At 36.5% G+C, this 18,679-nt stretch overlaps 1 protein-coding gene across 1 annotated transcript; it reads left to right on the forward strand.

The window, feature by feature from the left end:
* Nucleotides 1-4,203: 4,203 nt before the first annotated feature.
* On the forward strand, nt 4,204-15,502 carry LOC124232634 (ATP-binding cassette sub-family D member 2-like; the record flags this gene model as incomplete). Its single annotated transcript, XM_046649581.1, has 4 exons — nt 4,204-4,697; nt 4,788-5,232; nt 6,775-6,955; nt 15,381-15,502. Coding segments are annotated over exons 1-4 (1,242 nt in total), but the record flags the coding sequence as incomplete, so codon positions are not given.
* Nucleotides 15,503-18,679: the final 3,177 nt, after the last annotated feature.

Here is an 18,679-nt window from a genome sequence, read left to right on the forward strand (position 1 = left end):
TCACAAAAATTCACCAAAGTATATCTATCATTGGTTTGAATTAAACCAAGTGAGTATAGCATTTCAGAACAAATTAGTCTTCGTCATGGAGTAGCTCATCGTTTTTCAGTAACTAAACCATACAATCGAGTCAGAAGCAATGGCCCAGTGCGTTAGCCTTTCCTACTTTCAACATTTTGAAACAGGTACAAATTAACTAAATTAACTAGAAGGGGAAAATAATTTTATAGAGGATTGACTGACCTTTTAAAATATATTCTATAGGTAGAGACATAAAGGACAGGTTGACCAATCTGTTGAGAAGAGTCAAGAAGTGGGAGCTGGATAGAACCGTGTCTTCTCTCTGACTAGAGTCACTGCTTTCTTTCCAGTCACAGAGAGGCAGTGGAAGTGGTAAATTAGGCTAAGGAAAGATTAACTTATGAGATACAGCCTCAGACAAGATATTTGCTGGGTTTTCCTTCACAGCAAAAGACATTTCATTATGAACCAGTTATTAGGTGGTTATTTGTAACAGATGAAATATTGACCTAAGATCTCATCTTCATTGTGTTTGTGGCTCACATGAATAAGGCTAGCATGACTGGTAGATAATGAGTCAAATGCTGTGCTATTTTAGGGCCAGTGGGGCAATTAGGTAATCTCTTGGGTCAGGAAACAGTTCAAGAAAGGAATACAGCACAGATAAAATACTACTTAGCAAATGCATCCTTCTCAGCAAATGCATCCCAAATCTTAAACCTTAATTTATCTTTATTGCTAAAAATTATTTACTCTCTGGTGATTTACTATCTAAACACATAACACATATTATCTACATTATACATTTTTATTCATATACTTATATATGTAGGTCTCTTTATTATAAAAATTTATTTCTAATGTTTTACTGTTTATAAAGCATGTAGTTTTCCTAATATATGTGTATATATATAGTCTCTAATATATATATAAAGTCTATTTAATCCTGTTCTTCCATGGTTGTTGGTAATGTCCACTGTGACACTGACATTGAGAGTATCACACTTGAGAACAGAGTAATTTGATAATTATTGCTTATTTTTTAACTTTCATTCATTTTCAAGATCTTTTCTTAAGATTATTTCTCCTCTCTTAAGAAAAATTTTAATGCTTTCCCATATAAACACATGTAAAGTTGAGAAGATTGAGTGGAAATTAGGCTGAATTATGTTTACTATAGTAACAAGTGACTTTTTTTCACTCTTTTTTTCTCACCTAGTTTGAAATTCAAACTAAATTAGCATTCTTTCTGCTTTAATTGCATGGCAATATAAAAAATGAAAGAAGTACCTTGACATTCTTAGTTTCTTACTTAAATGGCATATATTTCCAACTGGAATTATGTATCTGTTTTCCTATCATCTTGAATTCTTCCTCTGCCTTCCCTGAAGTCTTGAGCTTGGTCTCAGATGCTAGGACCAACCCTGACTCTTGGGGGTAGGGTAGAGTGAAGGGTGGGAGTGGAATTAAAATGGTGATAGTTACATCTGTACTTAAGTGGCTCATCATTAGGTCAAATCTCACATTAACCTTTTCCCCAGTTCTAGTAACTGGCCTCCAACCTTCCCTGCACCACAATTCCGGTAACCAAATTTCTGTCTTTCTATCTTGATTATTTTCCTCATTCTAACAAGTCTTTCACTCAAGCCAATAAAAGCTTGTTCCTATACCCTAGCTTCATTATCAGTTGATAAACTGACCTACCTACAACTAAGTGCAGGCCTGATTCGATCTCTAACCTTCTTTGCTTCTAGATTTCCCACTGACCTGCTCCTCCCCTGATGTTGCTGTCCTATGCCAGTGATGCAGGCCACTTGCCTCGACTGCCAGCTGCTTGCTGACCGGTGCAACCCTCTGTGTACGTGTTCTGCCTGGCTGAACATCCTCCTATCACCCCCAGCTAAGTTTACCCTGGCCCTCCACCTGTCTTGTCACAGTCAGGAGATGTGACATAAAGAATTAAAGTTTATAAGGGTAAGAGATCCTTACTTTGACACATGAAAAACATGAGATTAGGAATAAAAGATTTTGAAAATAACCACTATAACACTATGATCTCTACATACAGACTTAGAAAGTCTCAATGGAATGAATGATAGATTGTGCTGCTAATATGGCCAGCTATAAAAGAAATTTGCATGAATTTGCCACTCATGTATTAGTCAATCTGCTGAATTGAATGCAAACAAGTGAAAAGAGACCTGTGATGATTCTTGAAATTCATATAGGTACATGGGAAAGGAGTTTTAAAAGTTTAAGGCTATTGTTACTTATGAAAAGGAGAATAGTTCTTTATTCACAGTAAACTGAATAATGAAGATCATTCAACACTGAAACAGGTTTTATATTCTAGCACAAGGGTTGGCAAACTTCTTCTGAAGAGGGCCAGATAGTGAATATTTTAGGCTCTGTTTCATCTATCCAGCTCTGGCTCTGTGGCTTGAAAGCCATAGAAAATAAGTAAATAAATAAATGGGTGTGGCTGTGTTCCAATAAAACTTTATTTATGGACACTGAAATAAAAATTTCATGTAATTTTCATGCACCACAAAATATTATTATTCTTGTGATGCGTTTTCAACCATTTTAAAATGTAAAAACTGTTCTTATCTCAAGGGCCATAAAAAAATAGGTGGCGGGCCAAATTTGGCCCACTGGTTGGGTTATAATTTGCCAACCTCTGTTCTAATTTAATGCATATCTTCCCAGGCTTCCAGTTGACTAGAAATGTGTATGTATGTTGTGGGGGGTGGTGGGTGTGGGGAAGCAAAAATGTTTTTGCATATTCGAAAACACACTCATCCTTACCTAAACATTTTACATATTTAAAAGTATGCAGAATTTTGCTTGACTGTTTAGCAGTTTAAGTCCTCCATTAGGGATGTAGGGAAAATTTTTGTAACACTCTTTGTGTGAATCAAATAACCAAAGTGGGAAGTAGCCAATAGATTATCTCTAAGCCTAAACAAAACAAGCAAAACAAAAGTTTGCAAAAGACAAAGAACTCTCAAAACATGAAGTAAGGTCCCAGAGAAGCTATTTCCACCATCTAACTCCAGTTGGATTCCCAAATGGTTAACTTCAGGTTATAAAGTCACACACCTCCAAGTAACAACTATCTAAAGGACACAAGAGGGTGGTAGAAGTGAAACACTGCTCTTTTTTATTCAATAGTCACCTTGTAAATAAATACCAGTGCATCAGATCTCCATTGCTAAAAATAGCAGTTGTGGGGCTGGAAGATTTTTATTGTAAGGACAAGTAAACATAGAGATGGAGATATAGCAAAGAACTATTTTCTATAATGCAGAAGACTTCTCTCCTATTTGTTTACAAAATATGCCCTCAATTACGACTTGTCTGATAGATTCTGGGACTTCATGAGAAACACAGACAGAAAAAATAAAATAAAATGGGACTGAAAAACAGATCTAAGTATTTGATAGTTTGATTTCTCCAGTGTCCCTCCCGCTTGTCCCTTTCCTCTCTCTCCCTTTCAGATTCAGTCCATACCCTTTCACATTCATTCCATATCCTTTTCACATTCATTTCATGTTGGTCCTCTTGCCCCTCCTCCCTCATCTCCCTAGCTCCTTCTCCCTCATCTCATTTTATAGCGCTTGGAAATTTCCTTTTCTTTCCGCTCTTCCCCTTGTGGTATCTACTAAAACCTTAGAGGAGTGATGTATATTCTGAAACTTCTGTGCGTTTCTAAGTGACGCTGAGCATGCTCAGTAGCTGGGGCAGGTTTGTCTCCCGCGGCTGCCCTGATTCGACCTTTCCAAAAATAGACATTTAACTCTTTGGACTCCTGCCTAAGGATGTAATTCGCTTTGCTTTCTCCTCATTTTCAAGGTTCAAAGGGAAGCGGCGAGGATTCCAAGGTCCCACCATCCTCACAGCCAATGAGGGGCCTGTGAGGGAGGAGCTTGGGGCGGCTGCGTGCAGCTTGAGCTTCTGAGGGAATCATCCCCAGTAGGTGCGGTGGAGTCTGAGCTCCGCTGCACCTGTCACAGCAGAACAAAATTGAAAAAAACAAAAGCAAAAGTTAAATAAAGAAGAGAAGAAATGCTGCGGACTATGGAACGCTGTAGGACTTTCTGAAACATTTGCTGGGGATTCCGGGGGATCATGATCTTTTAAAACCAATTCTTTTTGAAGCCGGTTTGGGTAATTGGGAAAATGACACATATGCTAAATGCAGCAGCTGATCGAGTGAAATGGACCAGATCGAGCGCTGCTAAAAGGGCTGCCTGCCTGGGGGCTGTGGCATATGCTCTGAAAACCCTCTATCCCATCATTAGCAAGCGTTTAAAGCAATCTGGCCACAGGAAGAGAAAAGAAGCAGCTTACCCGACTGCAGAGAACAGAGAAATACTGCATTGCACCGAGACCACTTGTAAAAATTCTTCGCCTGGAGTGAATGCAGATTTTTTCAAACAGCTACTAGAACTTCGGAAAATTCTCTTTCCAAAACTTGTGACCACTGAAACAGGGTGGCTCTGCCTCCACTCGGTGGCTCTAATCTCGAGAACATTTCTGTCTATCTATGTGGCTGGTCTGGATGGAAAAATCGTGAAAAGCATTGTGGAAAAGAAGCCTCGGACTTTCATCATCAAATTACTCAAGTGGCTTATGATTGCCATCCCTGCTACCTCTGTGAACAGTGCGATAAGGTACCTGGAGTGCAAACTGGCTTTCATCATCAAATTACTCAAGTGGCTTATGATTGCCATCCCTGCTACCTCTGTGAACAGTGCGATAAGGTACCTGGAGTGCAAACTGGCTTTGGCCTTCAGAACTCGCCTAGTAGGCCATGCCTATGAAACCTGTTTTACAAATCAGACTTCTTATAAGGTGATCAATATGGATGGGAGGCTGGCAAACCCTGACCAGTCTCTTACTGAGGATATTATGATGTTCTCCCAATCTGTGGCTCACTTGTATTCTAATCTGACCAAACCTATTTTAGATGTAATCCTGACCTCCTATCCGCTCATCCAGACTGCTACATCCAGAGGAGCTAGCCCAATTGGGCCCACCCTATTAGCAGGGCTTGTGGTATATGCCACTGCTAAAGTGTTGAAAGCCTGCTCTCCCAAATTTGGTAAATTGGCGGCTGAAGAAGCTCATAGAAAAGGCTATTTGCGATATGTGCACTCCAGAATTATAGCCAATGTTGAAGAAATTGCCTTTTACAGAGGACATAAGGTAAGATAGAAATTAAGATGATGGGTGAAATGTGAGACTGTTCAAGCTGCCACTGCAGTGCTAGATACCATCTGTTGTACTGTTGATGGACCCGCTTCTTTAGCATTTTAGACTCCTATGACATCTAAACCTGTACTAGAATGTATGCTTCCTTACCCTTTTTACTCACAAGTTGTTAAAGAATTATAGAGTGCAAACTTTTCTAAAGTTTCATGAGAATAAAATTTTCAGCACTCAGTCTACTTAGCCTCAGTTACCCAAACATGCTCAGAATTATCTCTGAAGCATTTTCTTAAAACTTAAATCCTAATTGGTTGTAGAACATTAGAAGAAAATGTGTTTGGAAACTGAGTAAACACATGTCCATTGAGATGGAAAATTTAGGATGGTATTCTCCTGTTGTTATTATTGAGGGCCCTTTGTTTTTAAGAGGAAAAAAAACCCTGTCCTTTTACATGAAAGACAAGTTTAACAATTTTGCATGTCTGGTCAGCAATGGAGGGTCCTCAGTCCTAAGAAGTGCAGGAGAGTGTGTCTCACAAATGGCATTTCCAACTCTTAGTTAATGTTCAGCCCATGTTTGACACAAATAAAAAGAGGCAGTGAAATGAAATTTTGTCTGGCTTTGAGAGAAAAGCTAAGATTAGAGAAGAAATGAGGAGGAGAAAAGGAATTTCAGAACGTTATTTCTGAATACTAAAGATTTTCGACATTAAGCAGATCCCTAAAATAGTTAGCCTAATTACATAAACTTCCAGAGCATTGAAGTAACCTCAGAATATTAAATACGACCAAATTTTTTAAGGTGATGCATCTGAAATCTTAATACAAATGACTTAGTACAAATGAAATATTCAGGTATTCTTAAGTTGAAATGGTATTTTAATTCCCAAGCAGAATTCTTTACTTTTTGAAGCATCATTAGTTATCAAGACAAATGTTTACAGTAGTAGGAATCTGAAGAAGAAAATTTAAAGCAAATTTAGGACTTCTACTCCCCCTTGAAAATTGGCCTTATATGTTGTATTAGTCATATTGACCTGTGATTCTTCTTGAATCATTGAACTCAGTGATTTAAATTATAGCATGCTGTAGGCCTCCGGCATTTAAGACAAAATCCAGCAAATTGAGTTAGTTCGAAAATGGAATCTAATTACACATATGTGTGTCATGTGTTTATTTTCAAATATTTTTGGTGTGATCAAGAAGGATAAAGTTCTAACATTGTTTACTCATGTCTTATAGAATATCGTTTAATTTTAACCTCATGCAAGTAATTTTGAAATAAAAATTATAAATCACTGACATGTACTTTATATTTACTAAGTATCATGGGTTTTTTTCAATAGTATAGGTGTGACCAAATTAAATAATAATGACTCATTCTTATATTAATCTGTATTTTTTAGTTGTTAGAATCATAGATCATACTATACTAAGTAAAACAAAATAATGTGTACCTATCTTTAAAGAAAGCCTTCAGACATACAATATTTACTTTTATAACTTATGCTGGGTTCTTGCCTCTTTTTCCCTCTATAGGTGGAAATGAAGCAACTCCAGAAAAGTTACAAAGCTTTAGCCGATCAGATGAACCTCATTTTATCCAAACGTTTGTGGTACATCATGATAGAGCAGTTCTTGATGAAGTATGTTTGGAGCAGCAGTGGACTGATTATGGTGGCTGTACCTATTATCACTGCAACTGGCTTTGCAGATGGTGGTAATGACATTTATGCTTAATCTTCAATATATGTTTAGGATTATTTCTCTTGAAGGTGTCACTGCTGGTTTTGTGTGAGTGAAACTGAATATGTAGCCATTTTTCTGTGGTCATTAATGGTCAGAAACAGAGGCAGACTTTGCAACATCCAATAATAATACCTGCAATGTGAAAGGAGATAAGTGGCTCAAAAGTCCTTTCCAGTTGTGAGATATTTCAAATTAATATCTTGAAAAGCAGTGTAAGTTCTCTCCATGTGTTTTAAACTTCAGTTCTGCACATCCCATGTGTTTAGTCTATAAATATTCTGTAACTGGATCTGCCCTGTTTTGTGATTTGAAGAGTTGGTTGACTACATTAGGCAACTAGGAATATTGTTTTAGGAAGTGCTTCACACCATGGAACAAGATCTCCTCTACTTGTAGGTAACATAGATAAACCTCCTATGTAGCATGATTTGGTGGCATTGTGGGGGTAGGGGTTGTCAAGCTGCCCCTGTCTAATTCTGGCTATCACCACCCCAGTGGTTTTTACCAACATTTTTCATCTTTGGGATAACTAAGAAAGATAAGGACAACAAGAACAATATTAAAACGTTTTGTAATACTTGAGATGGGAGTTTGGGTCTTAATGGGCAGAGACAAAGGGGAGTTAATTAAAGTAGCAGCATTTTCTGCTCTTCCTCCAAAATTTAACGTTCCCCCTTCTCTTTAAAAACCACTTGGTCAAAATTGGCCTTAGTGTTGAAGTAACTAAATAAAAGCATGGGCTTTGTAGTAAGACAGAGCTTTGCTCAACTCTTGGCTTTCCCTCTTCCTGCCTGTATCCTCTTAGTCATGTTAATTAAACTCTGAACCTCCATTTCCTCATCTGTAAAACGAGAATTGGAAAGGCTGCTTCAGAGGACTGTTGGGAGGATTTAACAGAATAATGTTTATAAAGTACAGAGCATGCTCTTGACGTTCTTGATACAGAGTGACAATTATTACCTAGGAAACAAAAGGCAACACTGAGAATAAGGTAACAGAATTCACACTATTTTACGGCTATTTTTGGTGTAGAATTAAGAATTATTTGTTTGAAGTCATCTAATAAAAACAAGTAAAAAAATTACCCTATACTTTAATATTTTGAAACAGTGCTTCAATGCTTTAACCAATTATTACAAAAAAAATTGTCAAATTTGAGTCATTCTTACCCTAAAATTGTTCATTTTAGTAAATTGGAATTTGTCAATCCCATGTGATAAGACTATAGATATACCAAATATACTCCACAACTCAACTGTCTAATACTGTGTTTAGACCACTGGGAAACTGAATTTTATCTATTTTTATGTTTTCAAAGTTTTATTTTTTAAAAAATCATTTAAAAAGTTTATATTGAATAAGGTGTTGTTAGTAATAGTATTTTTAGACATAATCCTTTCATTATAAGATAAAATAAATTGCTTTTTCAAAAAAGTATTGGAGAAAAAAATGACACAAAAATTTATGGTCTTGAGATTAGTTTTAGTAAGACACAACAAAATTATCAGATATTCATAGTGGATCTAAGTATATGGATGTTTTAAAAGTTTCATATATAACGTATAGAGACAACACCAATGACAAGATTATGGTGTAGTTCTCTTAGTGCTTGGAAGCACTGGTCTTATTACAAAACCCCAGAGTATTCAACATAGAGCAGAGAAAATGCAGCTATTAATGGTGACAAATTAACCCCACAGAGACCAGTAAGAAGTAAACAGTGTATGCAAAGAATCTAACAATCTTATTTCTATGGGTGATGTAATAAGATATTTAAAAATAAATCCTGAAAATATCATATTAAATTAAAGAAACAACATTAAAATTTCAGATTGAAATTATGATAATCACAGTGATGCAAGTAAAATAAAGTAATTCTTAAAGCTTCTTTTCAAAAGAGGATTTTATACAAAGAGAAGCAGTATAAGAATTTCATAGAGGAAAAAAATAAATTCATATGACAGCATTATTATGAGAAGCTGCTTCAATATCTTCTGTAATTTCTAATGTTACTATATATACGCTTATAATGTTTGTACGTATTTACTAAAGACATTTGACCTACAATGATTTAACACATGAAAATATTGTTAGCATTTTACTCATACAAAATTATTTTTTCTAAATAATGATATATCTTTGAGGCTTTAGGTCTTGGAATTACATATCATATATTCTAATCTAATCTTCAGTCTTAATTTACACTTATGCCCTGAGTTGTCCCTTATGTTAGAGATGAATTAAATACATGATACTGTATATTTTAAAGCAAAAATAGGTGGAAAAAGTGGGTGAATGAGAGAAGAATGGCAAAGAGAAAAGGGAGAAAAAGTAGGATAGAGGAAAAAAAGACAATACAATAAAGAAGCAGGCCACTGTTCAGATCTTGACTCAGCTATTTAGTAGTTATCCATCCTTGAGAAATTTGCATAAACTTTATATGCCTCAGTTTTCCTCTCTTAACCATAGGTATAGTAATATATATCTTACAGAATTATGAAATTGTATATAATGTATTTAATGTGCTTTGAAACAGTTCTCAGCAAGTAGTAAGAATTCAGGTGGATCATTGTTAATATTTATTCTATTCTTACCATGTGGGCTCTGGCATCAGATTGCCTGGGTTCAAATGCTTACTCTTTTGCTTACTAGGCTATGACTATGGGCAAGTCATTTAACCTTCTTGTGCTTCCATTTCCTCATTTCTGAAATGGGAGAAATTATAGCAGGGTTGTTAGGAGGATTAAAGAAGAGTACATGTGTAAAACTTAGAACAATGCCTGCTTCATCGAAAATGCTCAATAGACATTTGCTGGCACGATTATTGTTGTTAAGAGAGCAAGATATTTAAAAGTGATTAGGAAGTCAGAGGTAAAAGTGCAGATAGGAGGAAGAGCCTGCATAGTTTTTTTGGAGGAGAAAAGAAAAATAGTTTTGTAGTAGATTTGTTATACCACCCACCTACAACTTCAAGTGAAATCTTATGGTTAGGACAGGATTATGTTTATATTCAAGTTCACATTACAAAATTGCATGTGGAATCATGCCATTTTCACATCAGACGAGGAGCTTAGAGGTCATCCAGACTGGAGTCCCAGATTTGCCTAAGGGCACACAGATGGTTAGTGGAAGCACTAAGGATAGAAGACATTATGTGATTCCTAGTGTGTTACTTTTCTTACCTTCATCACGCTACCTCCATTTAGCTATATTGGAACTTAGTCTATAAGGGACTTAGTTTGAGACCAAGCAATCGTGGGAGCTAATGCTTGAAATAGAGGCATTGAAATAGTTAATTATATATAGTTTCTATTATATTTTCTTAGAGGACATTACCCCTTTCTTTGCTTTGTATTAAGAGAAAGACTGAAATTATGTCAAGAAAATAGTTACCTGGGAGCTGTATCTCAATTTTTTAATGTTATAGGCCACTTTTCTTCTCTTCATATCAAAAGCAGTTCTGGGCAAGGCCAGAGAAAGCTACTTATAGGTCCCTTCTGCCGGACCTTATCACAGACACCTGACAGGCAGTGAAGAGAGCACCTAAGCCACTAGCACTGCCAGTAGCGTCCACATGTTGGTGATCTGCTAACGTGAGGTGGCACATCAGAAGTAGCAACTGAAAGCACTCTTAGGAATGGAACTGAACTCTACCATAACCCTCATAACATGGGTGATATTTTATTCCTAAAATGTACTTCCAACAAGATGATCTCCATAGCTCCTGCTGCAGGAGTATGTCTCATATTCAAATGCCAAATTGTTGAAATATAATTTTGTATTTGGGTCAGTTTACATATGACTACTCTCTTGTTGACCAATTATTGTCACAGTAATTATCAGTACATATCAAAGACATACTTTTTAGCTGTAATTAGCTATTTGTGTCAGGAGCTATAATTTTTAAAGTATAACATACATGCCCACAACGGCACAATCATTAGTGTACCACTCAGTGAACTGTCACAAAGTCAACCCATACACGTAAGCACCACTGAGAAGAAACAGAACCTTACCTTCATCCTAGAAGCTCCCATCCCAGAAACCCCTTCGCAGTCTTATCCTCATCTTCAGCCTCCTACTCCCATCCCCACTTCCTCCTGCCCCTGCCCCCATGCCACAGCAAAGGCAGGCATTTTACCGATCATTCATTAGTATTTGCTGGGTTTTGAGCCTTATATAAATAGTATCATGCAGTACGTAAGAGATTTTTAGTTGCTTCACATCTTTGTCAATGTTTGATGTGAGTCTTTTTCCTTTTAGGCATTCTTATGAGTGTATAAGCGTGCTTCATTGTAGTCTTAATTTGCATTTCTCTGATGACTGAGGAGGTTAAGCATTTTTCATTTGTTTATTGGCTACTTGGATAGCCGTTTTTATGAAGTACCGATAAGTTTTTTCTTCATTTTTAAACTGGCTTATCTGGTTTTTGCTTGTTCATTTGTAGAGCTCTTGTGTATTCTGTAATGAGTAGTTTGTCAGATACACACACACACACACACACACACACTCTCAAATCTCTTTTCCCACTCTATTCTTGCCTTTTCAGTCTCTTAAGTGTCTAAGAGAAGTTCATAATTGTAATATAGTTCAATTTATCAATCATTTTCTTTGTTGTTAGTGCTTTTTTTTTGTCCTGTTTAAGAAATATTTGCCTAACCCAAGGTCATAGAGTTATTCTCCTATTTTTTTTTTTTTGAGGAAGATTAGCCCTGAGCTAACTACTGCCAATCCTCCTCTTTTTTTTTCTGAGGAAGACTAGCCCTGAGCTGACATCCATGCCCATCTTCCTCTACTTTATACATGGGACGCCTACGACAACATGGCGTTTGCCAAGCGGTGCCATGTCTGCACCCGGGATCTGAACCAGCGAACCCCAGGCCATCGAGAAGCAGAACGTGCCAACTTAACCACTGCACCACTGGGCCGGCCCTCTCCTATTTTATCTTCTAGAAATTTATTGGTTTTTCATTTCACATTAAGATCATCAGTTAGAATTGATGTTTATATATGGTATGAGGTAGGGTAAGATTGAGATTTGTCAAGGTGGCAAAGATAAAACATAAATGACAAGAAGTAAACTCAGATTGTAATTCCAAAGAAAAAAGTACAGAAGGGTAGCCTGCTTTTTTAATTTTTAAAAAATTAATAGACAATTTTCTTTAGAATAGTTTTAGGTTTACAGAAAAATTAAGCAGAAAGTGTTCAGTTCCCAAATTTCCCCTACTCCCATAATTTCCCTTGTTATTTACATCTTGTATTAATGTGATACCTTTGTTATAACTGATGAACCAATATTTATACATTAGTAACTGAAGTCCATAGTTTACATTAGGATTCACTCTTTGTATTTTACAGTTCTATGGGTTTTGACAAATGTATTACATAACCTTAGTTTTAAATCCTTTCTCACCTTTTCAGTGAAATAGCAACAGATGTGACCGTGTTTCAATATATCCTTTTATTAGCAGAGCTGAAAATAGCAGTAAAATGAGAAGATATAATGTTAAATATTAAATCCTTAAGTGAGGCACTTTTGACAACGTATTCAAAATATTTGGTGAGGAAGATAAAATGTGTTGATCTGGGATACAAAATAGGTGAGTGCTTTAGGTCATGAATTTATATCTCTGACACTGAGGAATCTACCCTTCTCACAGAGGTTATGCAGTTGGCTGTTGTGTGCATGGCAAAATACTACCGGCACTGCTCTCACAGTACTTTCCAAAGAACAATCCGTAGAATAAAAGTCAAATGAAATCTGTCCAGAGCTATTTGTAATTTTGTTGCTAAAAGCACGAAGAAAACCCAATAGGCATTAATCTGCTAAAGCGACGTGGAAAGTACCATGCCATGTCAAACACCAGTTCATCTGTGCTAGTGTTTTTACTTCTTAACAGAGACTGTCAGTAAAAGCTACTATTTAAACTGCTTTTAACCCAAATTCATAAAATCCCATGATTATTTTAGATCACCAGCCAGATTCTCTATGAGCCAAAACTATTCTTAGTGCTTTAACTGATTCAGCAATTCACTATTTTGGTAGCTTGCAGAGAATCTTTCGGTAATTATTTTGTGTCTATCTAAATTTTGTCACACATTTAAATGTAAGAATATCTACATTCTGTTTCCAGTCTATTTATTCAATCACATTTTTCACTCCTCACTTATACCAGCACTCAAAGCCTTTCTTTTTTCATTCCTCAGGGAAACTCACTCACTTCAAGGGGGCTAAAAGGAGTCCTCTAGAGCAGTGACAACAGTAGGGCTAGGAGGAACCACATTGGACTATTTGTCCTCTTTTTTTTTTTTAAAGATTGGCACCTGAGCTAACAACTGTTGCCAATCTTCTTTTTTTCCTTCTTCTTCTTCTCCTCCGCAAAACCCCCCAGTACATACTTGTATATTCTAGTTGTGAGTGACTCTGGCTGTGCTATGTGGGACACCACCTCAGCGTGGCCTGCTGAGCAGTGCCGTGTCCGCACCCAGGATCCCAACCAGCAAAACCCTGGGCTGCCAAAGTGGAGCTCAGGAACTTAACCACTTGGCCACCGGGTGGCCCCTAGACTATTGTAAAAGGGCCCCATGAACTCATGGTGATTCTCATACTCGGGTGAAATCAGTGCCTGACACCAACCCACGCTGTAACTTGATCAGACTGTTTATCATTCAGTTGGCATTGCTTGAAGTTTCCCTTCTCTGTCCTGTTGTTTATACTATACTTATGATCTATTGAAATTATATGTGGTCTTCAAGGCCTCACTCACAGTCTACTCCTCCATGAAGCATTTCCTGTCTCTTGCAGCAAGAAATGATCTTTGCCTCCTCTAAACACCTCCCATTAACTCTCTTCATAGGCTGCCCTGCATAGTTATTTGGGAACTTGTCTTCTCTCTCCTACCAAACTGTAGGCTCCCTAAGGAAAGAGTCTGAAAATCACATTTATCCTTGCATGTCCTATAGCACCTTGCCTAATTTCTTGCATATCTAGGTGTTCAGTAAATATCTGCTGAGTGGATTTTACCTTATATTATGCGTGGATCTCTTTCAAACCCAGCTGAGCTGTCTGTGAGCAAGTAAATATGAAATTATCTGGTAGTCATAATAGGGCACAAGTTAAATATTTGCACTGATATGGAGAAAAAAAACCTTTGCACTGAGATAAATCAGAGAACAATAAATATCAAAGTTAGACTATGACTATCTATATCACTCTAATTTCTTCATTAATTTTCAGCATTTAATTTAGAACTTTGGAGATAATCTATAGACGGGCCAGATAGAGACTCAAATTGTTGGAAAGATTAAAGTAATGACTTGGAGAGAATAATTTTGAAGAATGAGACTAAATTAAATAGATATGCGATAATAACTAGAGAAAATAATAACAGCTAATATTTAGAGAACTTATTATAGGCCATAGATTAGACTAACACTTCATTTGTATTTCACCTTAAAACAACTCTTTGAGATAGAATTGTTTGAGATAGTATTATTGTCTCCCTCATTTACAAATGAGAAAATAGGCATGGAGAGGATAAGTGGCAAGTTCTACTTACCTTACTACCTGCCAATAAGTAGTAAAGCCTGGATTCAAGCCTAGTCTGACTCCTCTTAACCGTAACTCTGCATTGACAGTAATTTAGGATGTTCATTCATCTATCCATCCCATCCATGCATCCATTCAATACACATTAAGGAGTACTATGTGCTGGAGACTCTGCTGAGTACTAGGAATAAAGAATAAAACACACATTCTTGACCCTTAAGAAACTTAAAGTCCATTGGAAAGGCCAGCCAAAGTTTCCAGGGAAACCTTGACTAAAGAGTTACCTCTTGAAGAAAGAGCTAGACAAAGAAGGAAGAGAAGTATATTGAAGTCAGAAGAAATCATGTATGCAAATAGCAGAGGATAAATAGAGTATTGCATGTTTGGGCTGCCGCTAGACTGTAGAGTGAGGGTTGGTTGAAACAGGTAGACAGAGGCTGGATTATGAGGGTCAGCTGACTTGCATTTCTATTAAAGGAACTACACTAGAAATATTTGCTTGTATTCCTATTAGTAGTATTTTATTGACCAAATCCATAGTATTTGCCTAGCTGTAATAAGGGCAGGGAGTTGAATTTGGAAAAAGTTAAAAGAATGCTAAATGAAAATAGTCATAATTCCTATAGACTTACTTTTGTTCCAAGTCTCCTTCTAAAAAAATAATGAAACAAAAGCTTTAAATTAAATTTTGTACAAATATTGTATTTTCAATAATTCATTAAATTTCTAGGAAATTGCTGGTACTAATGAAAAATTTACATGTGGTTGTTTTGGCCACAATTTCATCTGTATAAAATAAAACATTTAGTTACTTGAAAAACTCAATAGTTTTGTAATTTGCTTTTAGATCTAGAGGATGGCCCCAAACAAGCTATGGTTAGTGAACGGACAGAAGCCTTTACTACTGCTCGAAATTTATTGGCCTCTGGAGCTGATGCTATTGAAAGGATTATGTCTTCATACAAAGAGGTACTTGCATTTCTCGTTATCAATTTGATTAAAATAAGATATATGAAAATCAAGCAAAATGTAAATTACAAGATATACTTAGTATTTTGGAAACATTGTTCTCTACCAAACATTGCTAAGAGTATAATCAAGATAAAAGGCAGCCCTCCCAAGTATATTGCTGCTAATACCCTTTAATTTTTACACTTTCAATTATAGCTCCTCTTTTTCTGTCTATAGTATGACGTATTTGTTTTTAATTAAAAAAGAAAAACCACACCCCTAGGTGTGGATTCTGGAGCCAGAGTGCCTAAATTTAAATTCTGGCTCCAGTATTTACAAATTATATGAACTTACTCAAATTCCTTAACCTGTCTGTGTCTGTTTCATCATCTGTGAAATAAGGATGATGATAGCATTGACTTTGTAGGGTTGTTGTGAGTTAATACATGTAGAATGTTTAAAACAATACATATTAAGCAGTCACTAAATGTTAGCCAATAATATTACTTATATACCTTGCAAACTTTTACTCATCCTTCATGACAAGTCAAGCCTCACCAACCACCTCTAAAACCCTCTTGTGATTCCACCTTCTTCCCGCCTTCGTTGCAGAGTCTGGCTCTACCTTCTGTGTGTTCACAGTACACCTGGTGCTTTACCACATTGTAATTGACTATCCCCTGCACCAGGCCCTGAGTGGAAAGCAGGAACTGTCTTACTCAGCTTTACATTCTTAATATCCGTTTTAATGCTTGGAATGTTGTACGTGGTCGATAAATACTTGCTGAAAGAATGGTAATAAGACCTGCAGATATCACAGTGTTAAGACTGGAAATCATTTTATTCAGTTCAGATGTAACATAATATTCCCATGGACAGACATTCTCACTATTAATTACTCTTGTGGCTTTTGTATCAATATAAATTGCCAGAGCATCTTTATAAATTTAGCTGCCTATTAAATCAGCCTCGAATAAGCCATATAAAAGAGTTACAAAGTTTGTGATTTACCCACAAAACTTTTCAGTCTCATTCAACAACTGATTTCTTGAATTGGGTTAAAAAAATAAAAGTAAAACCAGTTGTTTAGGGCCACGTACCAAACCAACTCAATTTTAAAAAATTTTTCAAATAGTAATTTTGATAATCTGAAGACACAGTTTTGAGGATAGGTTTTTTGATTAATAAATTACTTATTAAAATTAAATGACAAATCAAAATTTTAGCCATCTCACATTAAAATACTTTGGTATCTAAGTCACAGAAAGAATATCAATTAGTTTTTCTACATTGTCTCCGACACAAAAACTGATTGCATTTTGCTTTATTTTGGCTGACTGTGCTTTGAATCACAGAATGTTCACTTCTAAAGAATCTTATTGCTGCTATGACAGCACATGAAAGCATCATGCATTCTCTGCTAGCTCCAGAGGGAGCAAGGGTCCTTTTTAGAGTTAGAGTTCAAGGGCAAACCCCCTGTCTTATATCCCAAAGTAATTTGTCCACAGTCACATTCTCAGGTTTTTTCAGACACTCTTGGCCCACTCCACCCTGCATCCTGGTCTACTAACTCCTTGCCTCCTGCTTTTATTTAATTGACCTCTACATTTGGTTTTGGACTTTTTATTTTTTTATGCAAATATATTTAGCCAGGTTTCTTTTGAGTCCGTATTTTGTTAATCCTTAGCTCTGTTTTCCTCTGCTTGAGAACTCAGGAGATTTTTGTGGATAACATTTGAGAAATTACCCTTTAAATAGCTATAACATTAACATATAGAAATGGGATACTAATCCAGCTACAGACCTCTCACACAGTAGAAACACGGTAGAAAGCTTTTGACAGTAATATGCACTCTTTTACTGCTTGTTTTGCACACACAAAAATCTTACACAAATGTCAGCATTGTTGTATTATTCCACATTTTATTGTTTAAGAGACATTTACTAGTGACCTGCCTCGCTTATTGGTTCCAGTTTCCTAGTAAACATTTCTGTAAGGGAATGGTTTTTGTGCTTTCCTTATCACTGAGAAAGATGGTCTTGACAGGAGATGAGTCACCTTTCACAGTACCCTGACAACAAGGTGTTCTTTTAATAGAAAAACAGCAGGAGATTCAGCCTAAATTGGATCACTGGCAGGATAGGAGCAAGGTACCACTCTATTGAGCCTCATGGACTAAAGCAGAGATTTATCTCATCTTATCTTTAATCTCACCTAGAAAAAAGTCATATTTAATGTTTTTCTTTGGGCATATAAATCATGTTTGGCTTGAAAAGAAGCTGAATTGTGGAATTTGGACTGAAAAGGAGTTGAAGCTTTTCACTGAGCTCACTCCCAATTTTGGTATCCTCTAGCAGGGATTTTTCTCTGCCAAGCTTAGGAATTTTGACAATCAATTTGACTCAGAAACATTCATTTCTAATAAGAAAAATATGTATTTTTCTTCTATTTAAAACCTATTTTAAATTGAAAAAAGATATCAAAATAAAGGATCATAATTTCATTGAATGAACTTAAGCTTTTCACAAAATTTCTAATTTTCTGGAAATGAAATCTGTCATTTAAACGAGTCAAATCAGAAATTTGACTAAAGATTTATTTATTTATGAAGATTTTACTTTTTCCTTTTTCTGCCCAAAGCCCCCCGTACATAGTTGTGTATTTTCAGTTGTGGGTCCTTCTAGTTGTGCTATGTGGAACGCTGCCTCAGCATGGCTTCATGAGCAGTGCCGTGTCTGTGCCCAGGATTCCAACTGGTGAACCCTAGGCCGCTGAAGCAGAGCGCACAAACTTAACCACTCGGCCCCGGGGCTGGCCCCAAAAGATTTGTTTTTTTTAAGATCGGTACCTGAGCCAACATCTGCTGCCAATCTTTTTTTCCCTTCTCTCCAAAGCCCCCCAGTACATAGTGTATATTCTAGTTGTAGGTCCTTCTGGTTCTGCTATGTGCGATGCTACCTCAGCACGGCTTGATGAGCGGCGCTAGGTCTGCACCCAGGATCCAAACCAGCAAAACCCTGGGTCGCTGAAGTGGAGCGTGAAAACTTAACCACTTGGCCGTGGGGCCAGCCCCTTGACCAAAGATTTTTAAGTCTCACTAATATTCTGAAATCTTTACATTTCGTTTTTAACCGTGACTTGAATGAATAATTTTTTATGTGTTTTATAATCCCAATCAAACTTACATTGACACG

Source organism: Equus quagga, unplaced genomic scaffold, assembly GCF_021613505.1.
Source record: "Equus quagga isolate Etosha38 unplaced genomic scaffold, UCLA_HA_Equagga_1.0 HiC_scaffold_8965_RagTag, whole genome shotgun sequence".
Taxonomy (NCBI): domain Eukaryota; kingdom Metazoa; phylum Chordata; class Mammalia; order Perissodactyla; family Equidae; genus Equus; species Equus quagga.